The sequence below is a fragment of the Crocuta crocuta genome, unplaced genomic scaffold, assembly GCF_008692635.1.
Source record: "Crocuta crocuta isolate KB4526 unplaced genomic scaffold, BGI_CrCroc_1.0 scaffold395, whole genome shotgun sequence".
In the NCBI taxonomy this organism is placed as follows: Eukaryota; Metazoa; Chordata; class Mammalia; order Carnivora; family Hyaenidae; genus Crocuta; species Crocuta crocuta.
Genome location: NW_027532601.1, coordinates 1,461,210 through 1,480,000, shown reverse-complemented (window position 1 = coordinate 1,480,000; position 18,791 = coordinate 1,461,210). Strand labels below are relative to the sequence as shown.

Below are 18,791 nucleotides of genomic sequence, written 5' to 3'. Positions count from 1 at the left end.
ACACAAATAAACACTATTTAAAAATTTACTGTTTCCAAAATAGGCAGGAAACAAAGTACTGTATTCTGACAAATAATACAAGGAGACCAATTTACCTTCATCTTAGACTCTAAGGCATAGTTACTTGTAGATGTCATTTAGCCACATCATAAATGTCTGCCTCCAACAGTCAAATTTTCCAAAGAAGCCGAACAACTTTCATGGGTGGGGCAGGAGGCTTGAGAAGGAACAGTGTTCATTTTGGCTTGCTCCAGCCTTGGAAAAAATTATTTAGTACCACACCCTCAACAAAGGCCTAACGCAGCAACTTGTAACGTCAAATCCATCCATTCTGGTCTATTGTGACGGTCCTCTAAGGAACTACAAATAAGGCGAAATTAAAAAGTGAGCTAAGTTCGGCGGCGGCGGGGCTTGGGGAGCCTAAAAGAGAAAGGTAGGAACCATCAGGAAAATGTCCCTAGTTTTCAATCTTCTCTTCGACCTAGAAGAATATCTTACTTATCCACCGATCAGCAGTTTTTTATTCTTTCTGCCTGATCAGCCTTCCGTGCCTGCCTTAGTTGTTCACCACCACTTTCTGGAACAGACCATTACTCAGCACGAAGGTGGCCACGAGCACCTTCTGTAGCCAAGGGTGGGGGGCAGCGGGGTCTTCGGGAAAGGCGGCGGGACGAGGAATATCAGCACCCAGCGCTCAGGTGACAGCGGTCCTCCCCACGCCCTCCGAGTCCTCCTCTTTCCAGGACCCACACCTGAACGTGGGAACGCTAAAGCACAAGCTGACCTGCGCTGGTCCCCAGGGCGGCCGGGGAGCCCAAGGGCAGGCTCGGGCTAGGAATCCCGCGGCCTCCTCCCAGCCCGCGGGAACCCGACGGTCACCTCCTGGACGCCCCCACCCCGGCGCACGCCCACCTCCCAGCCCGTCTCCCCAACTTCAGCCCTCTGCCCTGCCAGCCCGCTCCGCTGCCCTAGCCCCCCGCGGCCAGCCCGCCTCCTCCCGACCCCCTTACCTTTCCATTCTTGGGGCTGCCGTTAAGGAACAGGGTCACCCGCCTCATCGCGCTGCCCCCACTGGGTCCTGAGTGAGTCGCCACCCTCCCACCTGGCTCTCCTCCCACCTTCTTCTTCTCCCGCCCTACCCCTCCCTCCACCCACTCGGACTCTCCTCCCTTCGCCACCTTCCTTCTATTACGAGACACACTCGCACGCACTCTCGGTCCCACACCCCAGGGTTGGCCGGTCCTCCTTCCCACCCCGCCCCTGGGCTCCTCAGTCAGCCTGGGACCCTTCCCCCACCTTTCCCAGACTGACGCTAAGCTTCACCAATCAACCGGCAGCGCCTGTCAGAACTTAGCCAATCACCGCCATTCATTGGGTGGGCTCATACTAACCCAGCCCAGGTGGAGGGAGGGAAGAGAGGTTGCAGTCTGGCAGACGGGAAGGGTTATCAGCCAATCAGCTGAACCTGGAGCCGAACGGCGGCTCAAAACATTACTGAGCAGGCGCAAACCCAACACCAGGTAGAGCTCATCTGCATGGGGAGGCGGGGTTTGAAGGAAAGAGGTGGAGCGCTAGCTGGGATCCAGACAAGTAGCGCCACCCCCCACTCCTCAAACCACGGACGAAACGGCTGCCGTCGGGACTGGATGATTGGATAAGGGCCCGCCCGTCCTTCTGCCAGGATTGGTCCAATGATTCTTTTCGAAGTTTGCAGTATCCAATTGAAAATCGGGGGGCGGAGCTAGGTACTAACTGAAGCGTTCCTCCGCGAAATCCTCACGCAAAGTAGTTCCCGCAGATACCGGTTAGTAGATGGTGTCTCTCGTCGGTGCGTCACCCACGGCTAGTGGCGGCTTCTCTCGAGGTCACGAAGCCACTCTTGGTCCTGGGCCGACGAGGAAGAGGCCTGGCAGAGATAGGGGTGCGCGTGGACACGTGCGAACAGCGGCGGCGTAGAGATTCTTAGAGTAACGCCAGTTTCCGGGAGGCGGGGCTAGTGATTTGAATCGGGCGGCGGGCGGCCTCCAGGCCGAAGAGTGGGTAGCGAACGCGGACTTTGGGGTCAGGGTGCGGGCGCCAGCGACAAGGCGGCCCCCGGCGACCTGCTTGGTGGCCGACAGTTGCCCTCTCGAGCGAACCGTCAGCATCTGCACAACACTCACCTGTAGTGGAGCGTTCCAAATACACCCAGTGGGAGAGCCGAGCTGCGGGAGTGAGAGGTAGGGCATGGAGCCCGGTGCAGCCGCGCTGTTTTGGGGGCGTGCTTTTCAGAAGCGTGTTGTACTTCCCCTTCTCCCGAGGTAGTGGTCCTGAGACCACTCCTGCGACCTGAGCCGCGTCACCCGCGTGCTTTATAAAATGCAGATTTCCTGTAACCCAGCCTGCCTACTTAATTAGAACTTCTGGGAATTTTTTAAGAGGGTACCCTGAGGTTTCAGGTGTTCGCCAAGGTTAAAAAGCCATGGCTTATTGTATGGTGTCTGTTTGTTTCCTCCCCAACAGCAATTTCCTCCTTTTCTCTTTTTAAAAAGGTCTCAAAATATGTTTTTGACATCTACTTTCATGCCTGTGTGGGTTGTATTCAAAGTCAGCTTTGAATGAGGATCTCAGTTGAGTCACGTTAATATTGGGGATGGGGTTATTTTTCTTTTTCTCTCTCTCCTTTTAGATGGATACCAACTCAAAAGACAGCGAGCCTCTTGAAACCAAGGAGTCTGCTCTTCATGATGCTGGTATGTAGTGATCTGTTGCCTCCTTGTGAAACGTGAGGTTTCGGTATTTGTTTTCATCATGATATTTAGCCCCCACGATATGTTGTCTCTTTCAGAAAATACCTCTTTACTTCTGGGAAATGGGAGGCTTGTAACTCAGAAGCATGCACCCGAAGTGACTCCTGATGGTTGCACACCAGATACTTTTAAATCACCCTTGGACTTTTCCACAGTAACAGTAGAGCAATTGGGAATTACACCTGAAAGCTTTGTAAAGAACTCTTCCGGTAAGACTCGCGTCATTCTATTGCAGTGCTTTTAAAGTTTAAAAATAGCTTCCGTAAGCCAGTTCATCTTCTCAATGTCATTGCTTTGACTCTGCAAATGTTCGATTAGGAGGATTTCTTGTGAGCATGCACAGTGGATCTAGCATAGCAGAGTATCAGTGTCCTTGGGCATCCCAGCCTGATAATGTTCACAAGTGGGCTCTGCTCAAACTGGAAAAGATGTCTATAAACTACTGGAGGTTTTTTTTGTACTTTAATTTTTTTAATATAATTTATTGTCACATCGGCTAACATACAATGTGTACAGTGTGCTCTTGGTTTTTGGGGTTAGATTCCCGTGGTTCATTGCTTCCATATAACACCCAGTGCTCATCCCAACAAGTGCCCTCCTCAATGCTCATTACCCACTTTCCTCTCTCCCCGCACCCCCCAGTCAACCTTTAGATTGTTCTCTGTATTTAAGAGTCTTTTATGGTTTGCCTCCCTCCCTCTCTGTTTGTAATTATTTTTTTTCTCCTTCCCTTCCCTCATGGCCTTCTGTTAAGTTTCTCAAGATCCACATATGAGTGAAAACATATGACATCTGTCTTTCTCAAAAATACGGACCAGGGGCACCTGGGTGGCTCAGTCGGTTAAGCGTCCAACTTCGGCTCAGGTCATGATCTCACGGTTTGTGGGTTTGAGCTCTGCGTCGGGCTCTGAGCTATCTAGCTCAGACAGCTAGCTCAGAACCTGGAGCCTGCTTCAGATTCTGTGTCTCCCTCTCTCTCTGACCCTCCCCTGTTCACGCTGTCTCTCTCTCTCTCAGAAATAAATAAAAAACGTTAAATTTTTTTTTAATGGAACGCTTCACGAATTTGCGTGTAATTTTTGCTTGGGGGCCGTGCTGATCTCTGTATCAATCCAATTTTAGTAAGTGCTGCCGAAGCAAGCCCTGTAAATCACTACTTGACTGACACATGGGATATAGGAATACATATACTCTAACTAGTAATTTTCATGCTCATGCATGGCAAAAATAAGAGAATGTTGAACAATTAGGAAAGATTGGGGTATGCTTGTTTCAAAAGCACAAACAGAAAAGTGACTGGGGCTAATCTTTAAGAAGTAGAAATGAAGTTCACCAGTGAAGTGTAATGTTCCTAGAGATGAATTAAATATGGAAATGGGATTAGATTGGAATGCAGCATTTAGAAATGGAAGGTAACCAAAGACTGGAAAGTCAGGGCACTAAGCTAATCTGTATTCCCTTCTTAACATTATTCATAGATCTTAAAAAAAAAAACCTAGATTTATTTTGTGCTCTTCAGTACATGGCCAGAATTCAGAGTCGTGTGGACAGGTAGATAGGTATCTCAGAGAAATAAATTATCTTGAAGAACTGGGAATGTGAGAGTGCATTTGCCTAAGTGGAGAACTTCCCTTTCAGTTCTTGGGGAGAAGACTGACTAATTCCAGAGAAAGAGAAGTTCTTTGTCCAGAGCGAGCCATTACCCATCCCCGTTGCAGGAAATCGGAAACAAAAATGACAACTTTTAAAATGTGTTCACGTATTCGTTCCAGAGCTGTCTGATCAGTGTTTTCTATGTGTCAAACACTTTCAGAAGCATGGAATAAGTCACTACACAAAACGAAGAGCCCTATTCAGCTGCTCACGTGTGAATAATTTCGTCTGTCATTGTCTATTTAGATTTCAGTAATGTGTTTATCTTGGTCTCTCTTAAGCTTGTATATCACGGGGAATTCAGTACATGATTACTGATGATTGTTTTGTTCCAATTTTAATGAGAATTTTCATTATAGGAAAGTCACCATCCTACCTTAAAAAATCCAGACGACGCTCTACAATTGGTGTTCGGGGCTCCCCTGAAACAAACCATCTTATTCGTTTCATTGCTCAGCAGCGGAATTTAAAGAACACTGAGCGATCTTCTTTGACACAGACTTCTCCTTTTCTGGTATGATGTTCCTCTAAGTTCTGTCGTGAATTCTTCTGGGAACAATGTTTTGCTATGTGACACAGCTTTTGTCCAGTGTTTCTACCTTGTGCATCTCATCTGTCTTGGATTTGGGGAGATAATAATTTCTCTGTGTCTTATAGAGATCGTTCAGTTAGCGTTGATGGCAATGTTGAACATGGCTATATTAAGAATTAGGAAATCCTAGATAGACGTGGTTTTCTAGGGGAGCTATTTTATTTTGCCGATTTTCTTTTCCAGTTAATGTTTTTCTCTATAATGAGGTGAGGCAGTGTTTTTCAGCCTTTTTAATTTAATATTTTTTACTTAAGTGTCTTTTTTTCTTTTTTTTTGACCACTGCATATTGGCACTAGGGGTATGAGCTCCCCCCCGGGAATGTATTGGGGTTAACTCTGTAAAAGGGAGGAATTTATTTTTCTGCTGATGGGGAAGGATGTAGATATTTTTGCAAATTTTTATCAGAATAATATATATTTCTAAACAGTCAAATAATGTATAAGAAGTGCTATGAAAGACAGCTAAGGCTTACCCTTCTTGAAGGACAACTACGTGCCTCTTTGGGCACTGGCCTTCGTGTTTGAAAATGTGTTTATATTACTTGTTTATTTTTCAGTTTTGGGACACTATGCATGAGGCTATGTAGTGTGGTTGTTCTCAGAGATTATCCTTAGGTCCCTGGGGATCCCTCAGTTCCATCCAAGAGGTCAGTGAGGTTAAAACAGTTTTTTGTGATAGCATCGAGGTGCTTGCCTTCCTCCACTAGGTTGATGTTTGCGCTCACAGTGCAGAAGCAATGGTGGGTAAAGCTGATGGCACCAAGTTGTCCTTTTAGTCCATACTGCTAAGCAGTCACAGCAGGTGGTAATGCCAGGTTCCCTTAATATCCGGGATGATGCGGTGAAAACTACAAGTTTATTTTTTTTAATTTTTAAATTTTTATTTAAAAAAATTTTTTTAACGTTCATTTATTTTTGAGAGGCAGAGAGAGAGAGAGAGACAGAGCACGAGCAGGGGAGGGGCAGAGAGGGAGACACAGAATCAAAAGCAGGCTCCAGGCTCCGAACTGTCAGGACAGAGCCTGACGCGGGGCTCGAACCCACGGACGGTGAGATCATGACCTGAACTGAGGTTGGATACTCACCTGACTGAGCCACCCAGGCACCCCTTTTTAAAATTTTTGATGTTTATTTTTGAGAGAGAGAGAGAAGGAGACTGAGCATGAGCAGGGGAGGAGCAGAGAGCAGACACAGAGAACGCAAAGCAGGCTCTAGGCTCTGAGCTGTCAGCACAGAGCCTGACATGGGGTCTCGAACTCACTAACCATGAGATCATGACCTGAGCCGAAGTTGGATGCTTAACTGACTGAGCCACCCAGGTGCCCTGAAAATGATGTTTTATTACTTCTCCACCCTTGAATATTCTGTGTGATGAAATGGGAAGTATGCATCAAGCACTTCCAAAGTACTTACAGAAGTGTGGTGGATGTTTTGAAAAAACTTGTATATGTAATCACCTTGAGTGGTGAGCCAGACTCTGACTAATTTTTTTTTATGTTATATCATTTTTACTTGAAAAGAGTGCCTGACTGATATCATGGTTCGACTTGGGAACGTGAACAGCATTTTCTCAAAAATGAATAGCAAACCTGCTACTTCAGGGAAAAACTGAAGCCTTTCATACTCATGAAAAAACTAGTGTTTTCTGAAGAAAATTAGAATTTTGAACAACATACATTCAGCATCATGAGCTTGAGAACTTCCTAGTGGCTAAACTTTTCTTTTAAGATCAGCAGGGATACTTATGAACGTGATTTTCTGATACGAAAAAATAAGGTGTTAATGTTTCAAAGATCTGCATAACTAAGTGAGCCAGTGTTTTCCTAATGACCAGTGCATGGAAAATATACTCTCAAATTGCAAGAGACTCACAGATTTTAATATAGCAGAATATGAAAATTTCATGACAAATTTCATGATAGGACATTCATATTTGACATAGCAACTAACCTATTGGAAATCTTTGTTGAGTTTTGTGTTGCATTAAAGGAAGAATAGCCACAATTTGGAAAAGTCTGTTAAAATACTCTTATTGAACTTTGATATGCACTTGAACTAAGTCTTTAGTGTTCTCAGTTTTTTGTTTTTTTTTAAGGTTTATTTATTATTGAGAGACAGAGTATGATCATGGGAGGGGCAGAGAGAGGGGGAGACCTAGAATCTGAAGCAGGCTTCAGGCTCTGAGCTATCAGCACAGAGCCCAACCCGGGGCTCGAACCCACAAACTGTGAGGTCATGACCTGAGCTGAAGCCGGACGCTTAACTGACTGAGCCACCCAGGCACCCTGCCAAGGGTCTCATTTTCAACTTTTGTAGCTGTTGCTTATGGTATTTGCTTTCATATTTCTTAATAACAGGCTTTTTTCCCCCTTGCAATTCCTTTTTATTAAATTGAGGTGTAATGTACTAATTTGAATTTTTATGCACAATTGACCCTTACATAAAGGGGACTTTAGAGGCTCTGACCCCAGTGCCATGGAAAATCACAACTCCTAAATAGCCTGCTGTTGACAGCCTACTGATCACACAGTCGATTAACACATATTGTGTATATTACATGCACTGTGTACTATAAACTAGAGAAAAAGATGTTATTAAAAAATAAGAGAAAATACACTTACAGAATTGTACTTATTGAAAAAAAAAATCTACATATAAAGTGAATCCTTGCAATATAAACCATGTTGTTCAAGGATCGATTGTGTTCCAGATCGATCACCATAGTAAGTCTGGTTAATGTCCAACGCCATACAGTTACAATTTCTATGTGTGTATGATGAGAACTTAAAATCTACTCTCAGCAACTTTCAAATATACAAAATAGTAATATTAAGTATAGTCACGATGTTCAGCGTTATATCCCCATGACTTACTTATTTTATACCTGGAAGTTTGTGCCTTTTAACTCCCTTCACCCATTTTGCCTACTCCCAAGCAGCCCCTGTCAACGCCAGTCTTTTCTCTGTATCTATGAGCTCCTTTTTTCTTTTCTTTTTAAACTTTTAGATTCCACATGTAAATACAATCATATTGTCTTTCTCTGACTTCTCTTAGCATGATGGCCTCAGGATCCATCTATGTTGTCACATATGACAAGGTTTTTTATTATCTGGCTGAAAAGTATTGTGTACATATACCATATCTTCTTTATCTGTCAATTCATTGGTAGATATTTAAGTTATTTCCATAACTTGCCTGTTGTCCATAATGCTGCAGTGAACATGGAGGTGCACATATGACCTCACGTTTGTGTTTTCATTTTCATTGGATAAATCCTCAAAACTGAATTGGTGGGTCATATATATGGCAGTTCTTTTAATTTTTCAAGGAACCTCCATACTGTTTTCCATAGTGGCTGTGACAGTTTACATTCCCACCAACAGTGCACAGCGCTCCTTTCACATCCTTGCTAACACTTATTCTTTTTGACAATAGCCATTCTAACAGGTTTGAAGTGACATCTTATTAGGTTTTGATTTACATTTCCCTAATGATTAGTGATATTGAGCATTTTTTCATGTGTCTCTGGACCATCTGAATGTCCCCTTTGGAAAAATGTCTATTCAGATTTTCTCCCCTTTTTAAAATTGCCTGTTTTTTTTTTTTTTTTTGCTATTCAGTTATATGAGCTCTTTTTATATTTTTCGTATCAGCCTTTTGTCAGATATGTGATTTGCACATATTTTCACTCATTCAACAGGTTGCCTTTTTGTTTTATGGATGGTTTCCTTTGCCGTGCAGAACATTTTTAGTTTGATATAGAACACTTAACTTATTTTTGCTTTGTTGTCTGTTTTTGGTGTCAAATTAAAAAAATCACTGTCAAGCCTGTTGTCAAGGAGCTTACTTCTAGGGTTTTTGTGGTGTCCAGTCTTTTAAGTCTTTTGTCCACTTTGAGTTAATTTTTATGTTTGGTGTAAGGTCATGGTTCCGTTTCATTGTTTTTGCATGTGGCTGTCCAATTTTCCCCACACTGTTTATTGAAGAGACTATTCTTTCCCCATTGGATATTCTTGGCTCTTTTGTCTTCTGTTAGTTGACCATACATTCATAGGTTTCTGGGCTCTATGTTCTGTTCCATTGATCTACATGTCTGTTTTGATTACTGTCACTTTGTTATATAGTATGAAATTGGACCATGATGCCTCCAGCTCTGTTCTTCTCAAGATTGCTTTGACTGTTCAGGGTCTTTCGTGATTCCATACAAACTTCAGGACTGTTCTATGTCTTGGTAAATGCCACTGGAATGTTGATAGGGATGGCATTGAATCTGTAGAATGCTTCAAGTAGTACGGACATTTTAACAATATAAATTCTTCCAATCCATGGGCATAGAATATCTTCCCATATATTTGTGTCTTCAGTTTCTTTCATCAGTTTCTTACGGTTTTCATTATATGGGTTTTTCACTTCTGTGGTTAAACTTCCTCCTAGTTTAATTCTTTTTGATGCAGTTGTTTCTTAATTTCGGTTTCTGCTAGTTTATTGTTAGTGTATAGAAACACAGTAGATTTTTGTATGTTGTTTCTGTATCTTACAACTTTACTGATATCATTCTAACAGTTTTTTGGTGGAGTTTTTAGTTTCCTATATTTAATATGCCTTCTGCACATGGTGACTCTTTTACCCATTTCCCATTTGGATGCCTTTTATTTCTTGCCTAATTGCTACTCCTTAATCTTTCAGTGTTAAGGCATTAACTATTGACCTCCCACTGTGGATGATGGAGAATTAGCCCTCTTTCCTCCTTATAGCTTTTATTCTACATACACATGTGTACTTCCTGTCCTCTACAACTTCCTAATTGTTGGGTTACATAACTATTCAAGAGCTTACGTTACTATGGCCATATCATTCCAAGCTTATTTTTCTTCAGTTATGTTTTCCTCCTTGTCTTTTGGGCCATTTTCCATTCGTACAAGCAAATCTTCGTATCTCTCTCTAACTCTCCCTAGACTTCCGTGATACCCCATTTTCTGTGCCTCTTCACCACAGCCAGACTCCCTGAACAGGTGGTCTGTCCTGTCTTGCTCTTCTTCCTTCTGCCCCATCCTCTCTACTATGGCTAGCTGCTCCAATTGGACTTTTGTTTATGCTACTCAATCGAGAAGACTTTTGTCACTGTTGATCATACATGGCCTACACCCTGCCAAGACAAAGATTAGATTTCAGTTTGCATCTTACTTAGCCTTTCCTCAACTTTTGGTATGTTCAACCTCTCCCTCCCTGAAATATTTTCCTCACTTGGTTTCTGGGATTCCATACTGACCTAATTTTCTTCCCGTGTCATTGGTCATTCTCTCTGTGTTCAATATGCCGATTCCACCCCTTCTTCCAATTTTCCTCTCAAAAATGCTCGAGTGCCCCAGGACTCTCTTCTGCCCCCTTTTCTTTGCCTTCCTTAGGTAACCTAATTCCTTCCCATGGCTTCAAGCATCAGCTGTAGACTGATGGCTCCAAAATGTCTAGCTTTGGCCCAGAGCTTCCTAGAACTCCAGATCTAGCCTATTCAGCATCCTCATTTAGTTGTTTAATAAGCATTTGAAGTATTACATGGCCACAGCCAAATTCTTCATTTCCACTCCCCACTTCTCTGTCTTAGTGTAAGCTGTCATCATCCAGTTGCTCAGGTCAACTACCTGTCTATCTGTTGTGATTCCTTCTACATCCAGCCCATCGCTACCTTTTGGTTACCTATTAAAGACCCTTCTGTAATCCCTCCTGTCCCACAGCTCCTCTACCGCAACCCTAATGTGATTCCTACCTAGATTACCAAGTGCTTCCTAACTGGTCTCCTTACTTCCCTTTCCCTAATCCATCCACCATGTCTCAGGACGGTTCTGATACATTATCCCAGATCATTCATTCTGCTGCTTAAAACCTTCCCATGGCTTTGTGTTATGCCTTGAATTAAACCCAGACCCCTTCTTTGAAGCCTCCTTGATCTCAGCCTTGCCCACCATTAGCCTTAGATCCCCATCTCCTTCCATTTCCTGGGCGTGGTAGGTTTTTCTGTACTGCATCCTATTTCCTCCATCCCAAGGCCATTGTTCTTGTTCTTCCTCATTATTGGGAAATGCCTTTCTCCCCCAGTATCTTCCCTCCACCAGCACTTTCTCATTGTTTTGGTTTCACCTCAGATACTGCTTCAGATACAGTGCTTCGATTTCAAACGAAAGCATCACTTTTACTTCCTGCATCAGATTCCTTTTTTATCTTCTCAGTAACACCTCTTGTACCTGAAACTATATTAATATGTTTTCAGAATTTCAGTTTAGAATACAATTTTTCGCCTGTATCTGGATCCCTTGGAACAGTATCTGGTACACAGAAGGAATGTTGCCTGACAAAATTCATAAAAAAATGAAGCAGTGCATTTTGATGTTTCATTTACTTTGTTATTCCCATTCTCCATCAGGAAATTGGGAAAAACGATTCTAACTAGGGAACCTTTCATTTGTTTTTTAGGCAGCATTTCAAAAGGCTTTAAATTCCTAGGACATTAAACCTTCCCCTGTGTTCACATATGAGCATGAGAAAAAAGACCCATTGGAGGTAAATTGTATGACTTTGGGATAACCCCTTTATTTTTTCCCTATCTCATAGATAAGAGTTGGTCACCAGGTTTTTATGAGTGTTTTGTGTTGTTTATGTCATAAAGGTTTACATCATCAACCATATTTGGATTTAAAATCTTCTGTTATTATGTAACAGTTTGCTTCCTGAATATATTTAACTGGGAATAGAATCAAGTGTGTGAGCAGATTCACCATCAAACATGGCTTCAAGCTTTTAATTGAGTTCCTCCATATGATATCTTAAAGGGAGGTAATTTTTTACTTTACTTTTGCCTATTGGTATAATTTTTAGATTGTTACAAGCTCCAAACTGGTGGAAATAGGTTAGTCTAAATAATAAAGGGTGGGCCTAATTATTTATGGGTAATTAAATACCCATAAATAAAACAGAGAACTTTATAATTTATGGGTAAACAGAACTCTTAAACTGTATGTTACTCGCATTTATCACTTCTGTCGCTGCCAGTGTCAATTTCAGTTGATGGCTCTTTGGCTGAAACCCTGTTAGAGTTTCCAGAAAGCTCCTGTACTTAGACCTTTTGGCTTTGTAGGTTTAGTAAATGGCTGGCTTCCAGCTCTGAGGAAGTAAGGTCCCATGAGATCAGGAAAATTTAGCTGGGGCGAGGGTAAGTATGAAGGTGGGTATCTGAGCTACTAAGGATCATCTGTGTCTTGGCCTCCTTGGGGGCGGGTATATGGATGGAAACAAGCAGTCAGACTAGCTTGGATTGAACTAGATGCGTTGAGACCTTTGTGTGTCATGCATTTGATTTTCAAGGTTTCTTTTCCTTTTTAGCAAGTCTGGTAAAATTCCAAATTGAGGTTCTTCTGTCCTTTCTTCTTTTCTCCATCTCTAGGAGTCCGTGTTTTCCTGTATTCTCCAATATAATTGCTTACACTGGCCTTTCAAACCTTTTTGTGCTAAATTTTCTCTTTGCAATTTGGTTTGCTGAGGCTGTCTCAGGTTATGGACTCTCAGTTATAAAGGAGAGGTCTTAACCTCCCCAGAAAGAATCCTTCTAAATGTTTAGCCCTCAAATAATTGGGGTTGTGTTTTTCATGGGTGCCTTTTTAAAGCTCTTCCCCACCTACCCTGGACTTTAGTCATGTGCATGGACTGAGTCTCAGTATTGACCAGCCTGTAACAACATGTCTGTATGTACCACACGGGTGTTCCTCTTTGCTCAGGTTCAAAACCAAGGGAGGAGGAAGCACCATGGTAGCACACGAAATACTCAGAACTGAAAATACATGAGTCGAGGGAGAGAAGAGACTCTGGTACACTAATCCGTTCATTCTGATCTTCAGAAAGTCTTTAGGTATTTAGTTCTGGATCCAGTGGTTATAGGCCTAGAATACAGAAACTGTGTTTGATTTCACCTACAATACCCTCTTCCATGTCTCTATTTTGACAGGGCAGTCCTGTACTCTATCGAAATGTTAATTCTTTGAGAGAGCGAATGTCTGCCTTCCAGTCAGCTTTTCACTGCATAAAGGAGAATGAAAACATGATGGGCTGTCCTGAATTCTCAGAGGCAGATGGAGAAGTCAAGACAACAGGCTCAAGTGAGTAGAAAGAATTCAGTTTGGACTTCTGTATTGATGCAGACAAGCCTCTGAGGTATAAAAAAGATAGAGTTCCATAGTGTGAAGGCAATCTTTTCTGAGCAGAGCTTGGTATTTTTAAATGGAGCCTAACATTTAAAATTTGGGAAATTTCACACAAAAATTTAGATTTCTGGTTTGTCTTGAAAAAACTTGCTCTCAGGCATTCCTGAGCCTACATCTCCAAATGGCCACAATTAAGTTTTAAGTGTTAGCATGTCAGAGCCAGTTAGCTCATTTCATCTTTAGAATAAGGCATGTGGCAAATTCAAGCATTCAAACCATGATTTTTAGAGGTTTATTATTAAGTTTGGCAAGCATTCCTATGAATACCAAACTGAACCCCTGATGTTATAAACAGAGATATCTAATCTGACATCTTAATAGCCTGTCGCATTCTTAACCATAACTTTACTACAATTTAGGTTGTAATTCATTTGGTTCCTTTTGCCTGTCTCTTGATTTTCTAATCACAGAGCATTTGAAATACCAGAATTAGACAAAATCTGGCCATCACCATAATCATCATAACCATTCCTCTGGTGCGTTGCATCCTAAGGTTCCAAATGATTTGGTTTTGGTTTGTTTCTTGAACCACCTTCTAGTACATTCCCGCACCTCCGCGTGTGCAAGACACGTCCGGTCAGTCTGCATGACCCACTTTGATGCATTCATTTGTATTTGTACTTTGTAACTATACTTTGTAAGCTGTTTTTCACTTGTGACCTGCATTTGAAAATACTTGACAGGCATGATTTGCTGTAGTTCTACAGCTGATTAAATTCACTTTTTGTAGCTAGGAAGAACAGAAGTGCATTGTGTCTGGACTTTTCATAAAATCATACAGACGATTAGTCAAAGCAGAACCAGTCTTAGAACATAACCACATCCTTTAAATGCTCAAATGAAGAGGGTTCATCGTAAACCTTAAAACAGAGTGAGATACTATATCAGAAATGGAAATGTATATTAATGTATTTTAGTACATTTTGAAAGTCTGGAAGAAAATTCTCCTAATTTTCTTATCCTTTTAGTAGTGATGGTCTCTTGCTTTACAGTTAGATTTCTCTTCTGAATAGAAACGTATCCTTCCCTTTGATCAAGTATTTAGGTTCAAGCATTACGTTTTACTAAAATCATTCTGTACAAAATTTTAAAATAATACTAGGAAAGAAAAATATTGATGCCTGTGATATGTTTTTATTTTGTTTTGTGTATGTAGCCAAAAAGGAAGGTTTTGGGCAGTGTCCACAGTTTGAGTTCGCTGCCGATTTATCTTCCAAACGTCGAAGGATATCCTCTCCAGGTGACTCTGATGGCAACCTCCCTGACGCAGTTCATCTCCAGATGTCCAGTAGAGCCACATCTCCTCATACGGGCATAGCGTGTGCTGCTGACGCTCCTCTTGCGGATCTCCCTGAGGTACTTCACTTAACCAGAATCACAGGAAAATGAAGCTTTGGTTTTCTGGCGAGGCAGTTTTAAGACTGTCCGAACCCTTTTTCAGTTACCGTCCCTTGTACTTCTGTACTGCAGCTGAGTTTTAAATTGTGCTCTGTGTGTGTATTTCCTACTTACTGAATCCTTTTTATTGTGGGCTTATGGGTTATTGGACAGTTTTGATTAATACGTTGCTTTGGGTTACAAAAAACACTTGATGAAAATCTTAGGCCCTCTGGTCTTCTGCTTGCGAGGCGTGGCTCTGGATACTGGTGGTACCACAGTGAGACAGTCACAGTCTTGCCCTGAGCAGCCTTTTGTCTGCTGGAGGTGGCAGATGTAGGGGCATGTTACTTACAGGTAACTGGCGAATGAGCTGAGGATTATATATGGGCCGTGCAGCTCAGGTCTGGGGGTCTTCCTGCCCCTGACTGGTTTGATACCGGCTAGGAAGCAGGCTGCTCTTTAGCTGTCTGTCCTTTGCCCTGCTCACCTCTTTCAAGTAGCCGTATGGATTTTTGTTGCTTAGAGCTACCTAGAGCCTGTTAAGGTTATCAAAAGATGGTAAGCAATGTGAAATAATACCATGGAAGATCCTTGACCTTCACTCACATTTGAACAGAAGCTAGTTCGCTTCTCACTGGCTTTCCTTGTGTTGTACTGTGAGACAGCCAGTCCCCATATCTTCAGTGAGAGGAGACACCTGATCCCATTAGAGCTGGAACTTTCCCTGCACCTTCTCTGTCATGTAGATTCAGTGCATTTCCTGTTGATCTTATCTGGACCGGCATAATAGATGTCCGATAGTCATTAAAGATTCTTTGGAGTCCAGTAAGTTTCATTTGTACCCTGGAGTCATTTACAATCTCTGCTCCCTCTGCTTTTTCCTAGCTGACATGAAATCGTCATCTGGCAGAACCAATAGTTTCTCATCAGAACTTTGATTGTTTGAACATACACCACGATTTAGAAATGGTTTCCATCATTTCCATATTAATGGTTTCTACTCATTAATATGAGTGTGTTTTCTGTCCTAGCCATTGATGGTTTTCCCAGCCTAGCTATTGATATCCTGTTGTTTGATTAATAATTATATAACATTATTTGCTCATTTTGAGAATTTTCTCTTTAAAATCAGTTAATATGATTTTGTAGACTTCAAACAATAAGGCAACAAAAATGTGTCCTATAAACTAGGGAGGTGAAATTTATTTGGTAGGATATTTAGGGTTCAGAGTGAATACTGTTTTTTAGTTCCATTCCAGTATTTTGTAACAATTAGGTAGATAATGATTGATTGGTTTAACATCAGATTTCCAGATAATCTGTAATGCTTACTCAAATCTTTATACAGATCTCAATACTCCTGTAAGTAATAAGATTTAATATTTCCTTAATTTTTTTCCTCCCAAGAAATCGTTTGAATCTGGTTCAGTACAGTCTGGATATTTGGTTGAAGAGTCTGTTTCACTTTCAGATCTCACAGAGGCTTCAAGTGGTAAGTATTTAATCTTTCCTTAATACATGTGCCAATTCACCCATTGAAACTTATTGTTCAGTGGATATTTTATGATTGGGTTACTTATGTGCTAAAATTTGGGAAAACTGAAACAGTGCCCTACATCTGAGGAGCTCATGGTCTAGTACAAATGTTTCAGAATTCTTGTTATATGAAAGATGACTTTTTATTTTTCTGAACTGTCACCAATAAGAATTAGTGAAATATTTCCAAGTTGATAGAACTCATCATAAAAAACAGAATCTCTGAACACTTAGTGTATTTTGTAAGACAAAACACTGCACATGTATTTTTTGGTTTTTAAGTTTGTGGGAAGGGACCAACATTCAAAACTGCCCCCAAAGCAGTATGCTTGTATTAAGTGAAAGCTAAGGTACGCTATTAGGTTTACTTTGAGCCTACCTGTGTCTTTATCTTTAATTTTGTTTTTAGTGTTTATTTTTGAGAGACAGAGTGAGCAGGGGAGGAGCAGAGAGAAAGAGAGACACAGAATCTGAAGCAGGCTCCAGGCTCTGAGCTGCCAGCACAGAGCCCGATGTAGGGCTCGAACTCATGAACTCCGAGATCATGACCTGAGCCGAAGCTGGATGCTTAACCAACTAAGCTACTCAGGTGCCCCTAAAGTAAAAACTTGTATATATTTAGTTAGGTCTTGCTTTTTTATTTATTCTGAAAATCCCTTCTTTACCATGGGAGCATTTGGCCCATTAGCTTTTCAAGTCAATATTGATATGGTTTGATTTAAATCCACAGTTTTTCAGGGTGTCTGGGTGATTCAATCGGTTGAGCATCTAACTCTTAGTTTTGGCTTGGATCAAGATCTTGCAGCTTCCTGGGCTGAGCCCCGCATTGGGCTCTGTGCTGGCAGTGTGGAGTTTGTCTCTGCCACTCCCCCACTCGTGCTGTCTCTCTCTCAAAATAAAGAAACTTAAAAAATTTTTTTAAGTAAATAAATATTGTTTTTTCATGCATTTTCTGTTCTGGTTTTTGTTCTTCTGTTTCCCTTCTGTATTTCTTGGGTATTTCTGAAATCTTTTTGGAAATCTATTTATTCATTACCTTATATATATTTTTATTTTTTTTTTAAATATATTTTTTTAAGTAGCCTCCAGTCCTAACGTGGGGCTTCAACTCACAGCCCCAAGATGAAGAGTTGCATGCTCTACAGAGCCAGCCAGGTGCCCCTATCCATTACCTTTTAAATTCCCCTTGTTGCATTTTTTTTCTGTTAATAGTTACAATTGTATTATACATCCTTAACCCTTCACAGTCTATTTAGAGTTATTATTGACAACTTCACATAAAAGACAGTGTGATATGACGATTTATAAGAAATAACATTGGTACAATGGAATACTACTTGGCAATAAGAAAGAATGAAATCCTGCCATTTGCAACAACATGGATGCAACTGGAAGGTATTATGCTGAGTGAAATAAGTCAGTCAGAGAAAGATATATGTTTTTACTCATATGTGGATCTTGAGAAACTTAAGACCATGGGGGAAGGGAAGGGGAAAAACATTAGTTACAAACAGAGAAGACAGGAGGCAAGCCATAAGAGATTCTTAAATACAGAAAACAATCAGGGTGAATGGGAGGGGAGGGGGGAGGAGGGGAAATGGGTGGTGGGCATTGAGGAGGGCACTTGTTGGGATGAGCACTGGGTGTTGTATGTAAGCAATGAACCAGCCAATGAATCTACCCCAAAAACCAAGAGCATACTTTATACACTGTATATTAGCCAATTTGATAAATTATATTAAAAAAAAACCAACAGGGACTCTTGCCTGTAGTCCTCAGGCATTCACTTTTGAGTGTCCCCTCTCTGTAAGGAGAGCTTTCCTACTATCTTCCTTTCTAATCTTATATTCTAATAAACTTTTGCCTCCTGCTCAAAAAACAAAACAAAGAAGAAAGAAATACACATTGGTTATCTAAATGAATATTTATTGAATGAATAAATATTTAGATGACCAAACATTCTTCAGATAGATTTGGCCTTCATCCACAGTTCCTAAAAATACTTTAAAACCATAAAGGTGACACTGGTGTCTTACTACTAAGGAAGGTGGCTTTTGGGTCCCACCCAGTGGCCAGAGCTAGTTGCTGGGAGGACCAAGCACGTGATTGGAGGGTTCAGCCCCACCCCCTGACCTGGGAGGAGAGGAGAGGGGCTGGAGGTTGAATCAGCCAGTGACTTCATCGGTCATGACCATGTATTGAAAGCTCCATAAAAAACGCAAAAAGACAAGGTTCAGGGAGCTTCCGGGTTGCTGAATGTGTGGAGATGCGGGCACCTAGCCCTGTGTTCTCTTCATCTGGCTGGTGATTCGCACCCTTTATCATTTCCTTCAAGAAACTGGTAAACATAAGTGTTTCCCTGAGTTCTGAGCTGCCCTGGCAAATTGAGAGAACGTAAAGGAGTAGGTGCCAAGAGCCTCTTGATGGATAGCTGCTGTCAGAAGTGTCGGTCACGATCTGGACCTGTGACTGGCATCTGAAGTCCAAGGAGGAGGTTGTTGGAAGCTCTGGTCTGTAGCAGGTTGGTCAGAGGCACAAGAGACAGCTCAGGACCTGTGACTGGCATCTGAAGTGGGGGGTGGGGGGTGGGGG

General features: G+C 41.8%; 2 protein-coding genes and 1 pseudogene across 3 annotated transcripts in view; 1 reads left to right on the top strand and 2 right to left on the bottom strand.

Moving 5' to 3' along the window:
* The window catches only part of KCTD9 (potassium channel tetramerization domain containing 9), a 39,851-nt gene extending 38,755 nt beyond the window's left edge, over positions 1-1,096 (bottom strand). Inside the window, exon 1 of one of the 2 annotated variants that reach the window (XM_077780108.1) lies at positions 1,011-1,096. In XM_077780108.1, coding sequence (XP_077636234.1) covers positions 1,011-1,058 — 48 coding nt within the window. In that variant the 5' untranslated portion in view covers positions 1,059-1,096. Of the gene's footprint in view, positions 1-95; positions 361-1,010 lie in introns of those variants that run through there. The other variant, XM_077780109.1, reaches the window with a different exon arrangement.
* Positions 1,097-2,049: 953 nt separating this feature from the next.
* CDCA2 (cell division cycle associated 2) overlaps positions 2,050-18,791 on the top strand; it is a 47,093-nt gene continuing 30,351 nt past the window's right edge. Inside the window, 7 exon segments of the mRNA XM_077780107.1 lie at positions 2,050-2,219; positions 2,669-2,732; positions 2,828-2,998; positions 4,802-4,956; positions 13,028-13,178; positions 14,440-14,639; positions 16,071-16,155. Of these exon segments, the coding sequence (XP_077636233.1) occupies positions 2,669-2,732; positions 2,828-2,998; positions 4,802-4,956; positions 13,028-13,178; positions 14,440-14,639; positions 16,071-16,155 (826 nt within the window). The 5' untranslated portion in view covers positions 2,050-2,219.
* LOC144244813 (U6 spliceosomal RNA) lies at positions 3,832-3,931 on the bottom strand (annotated as a pseudogene).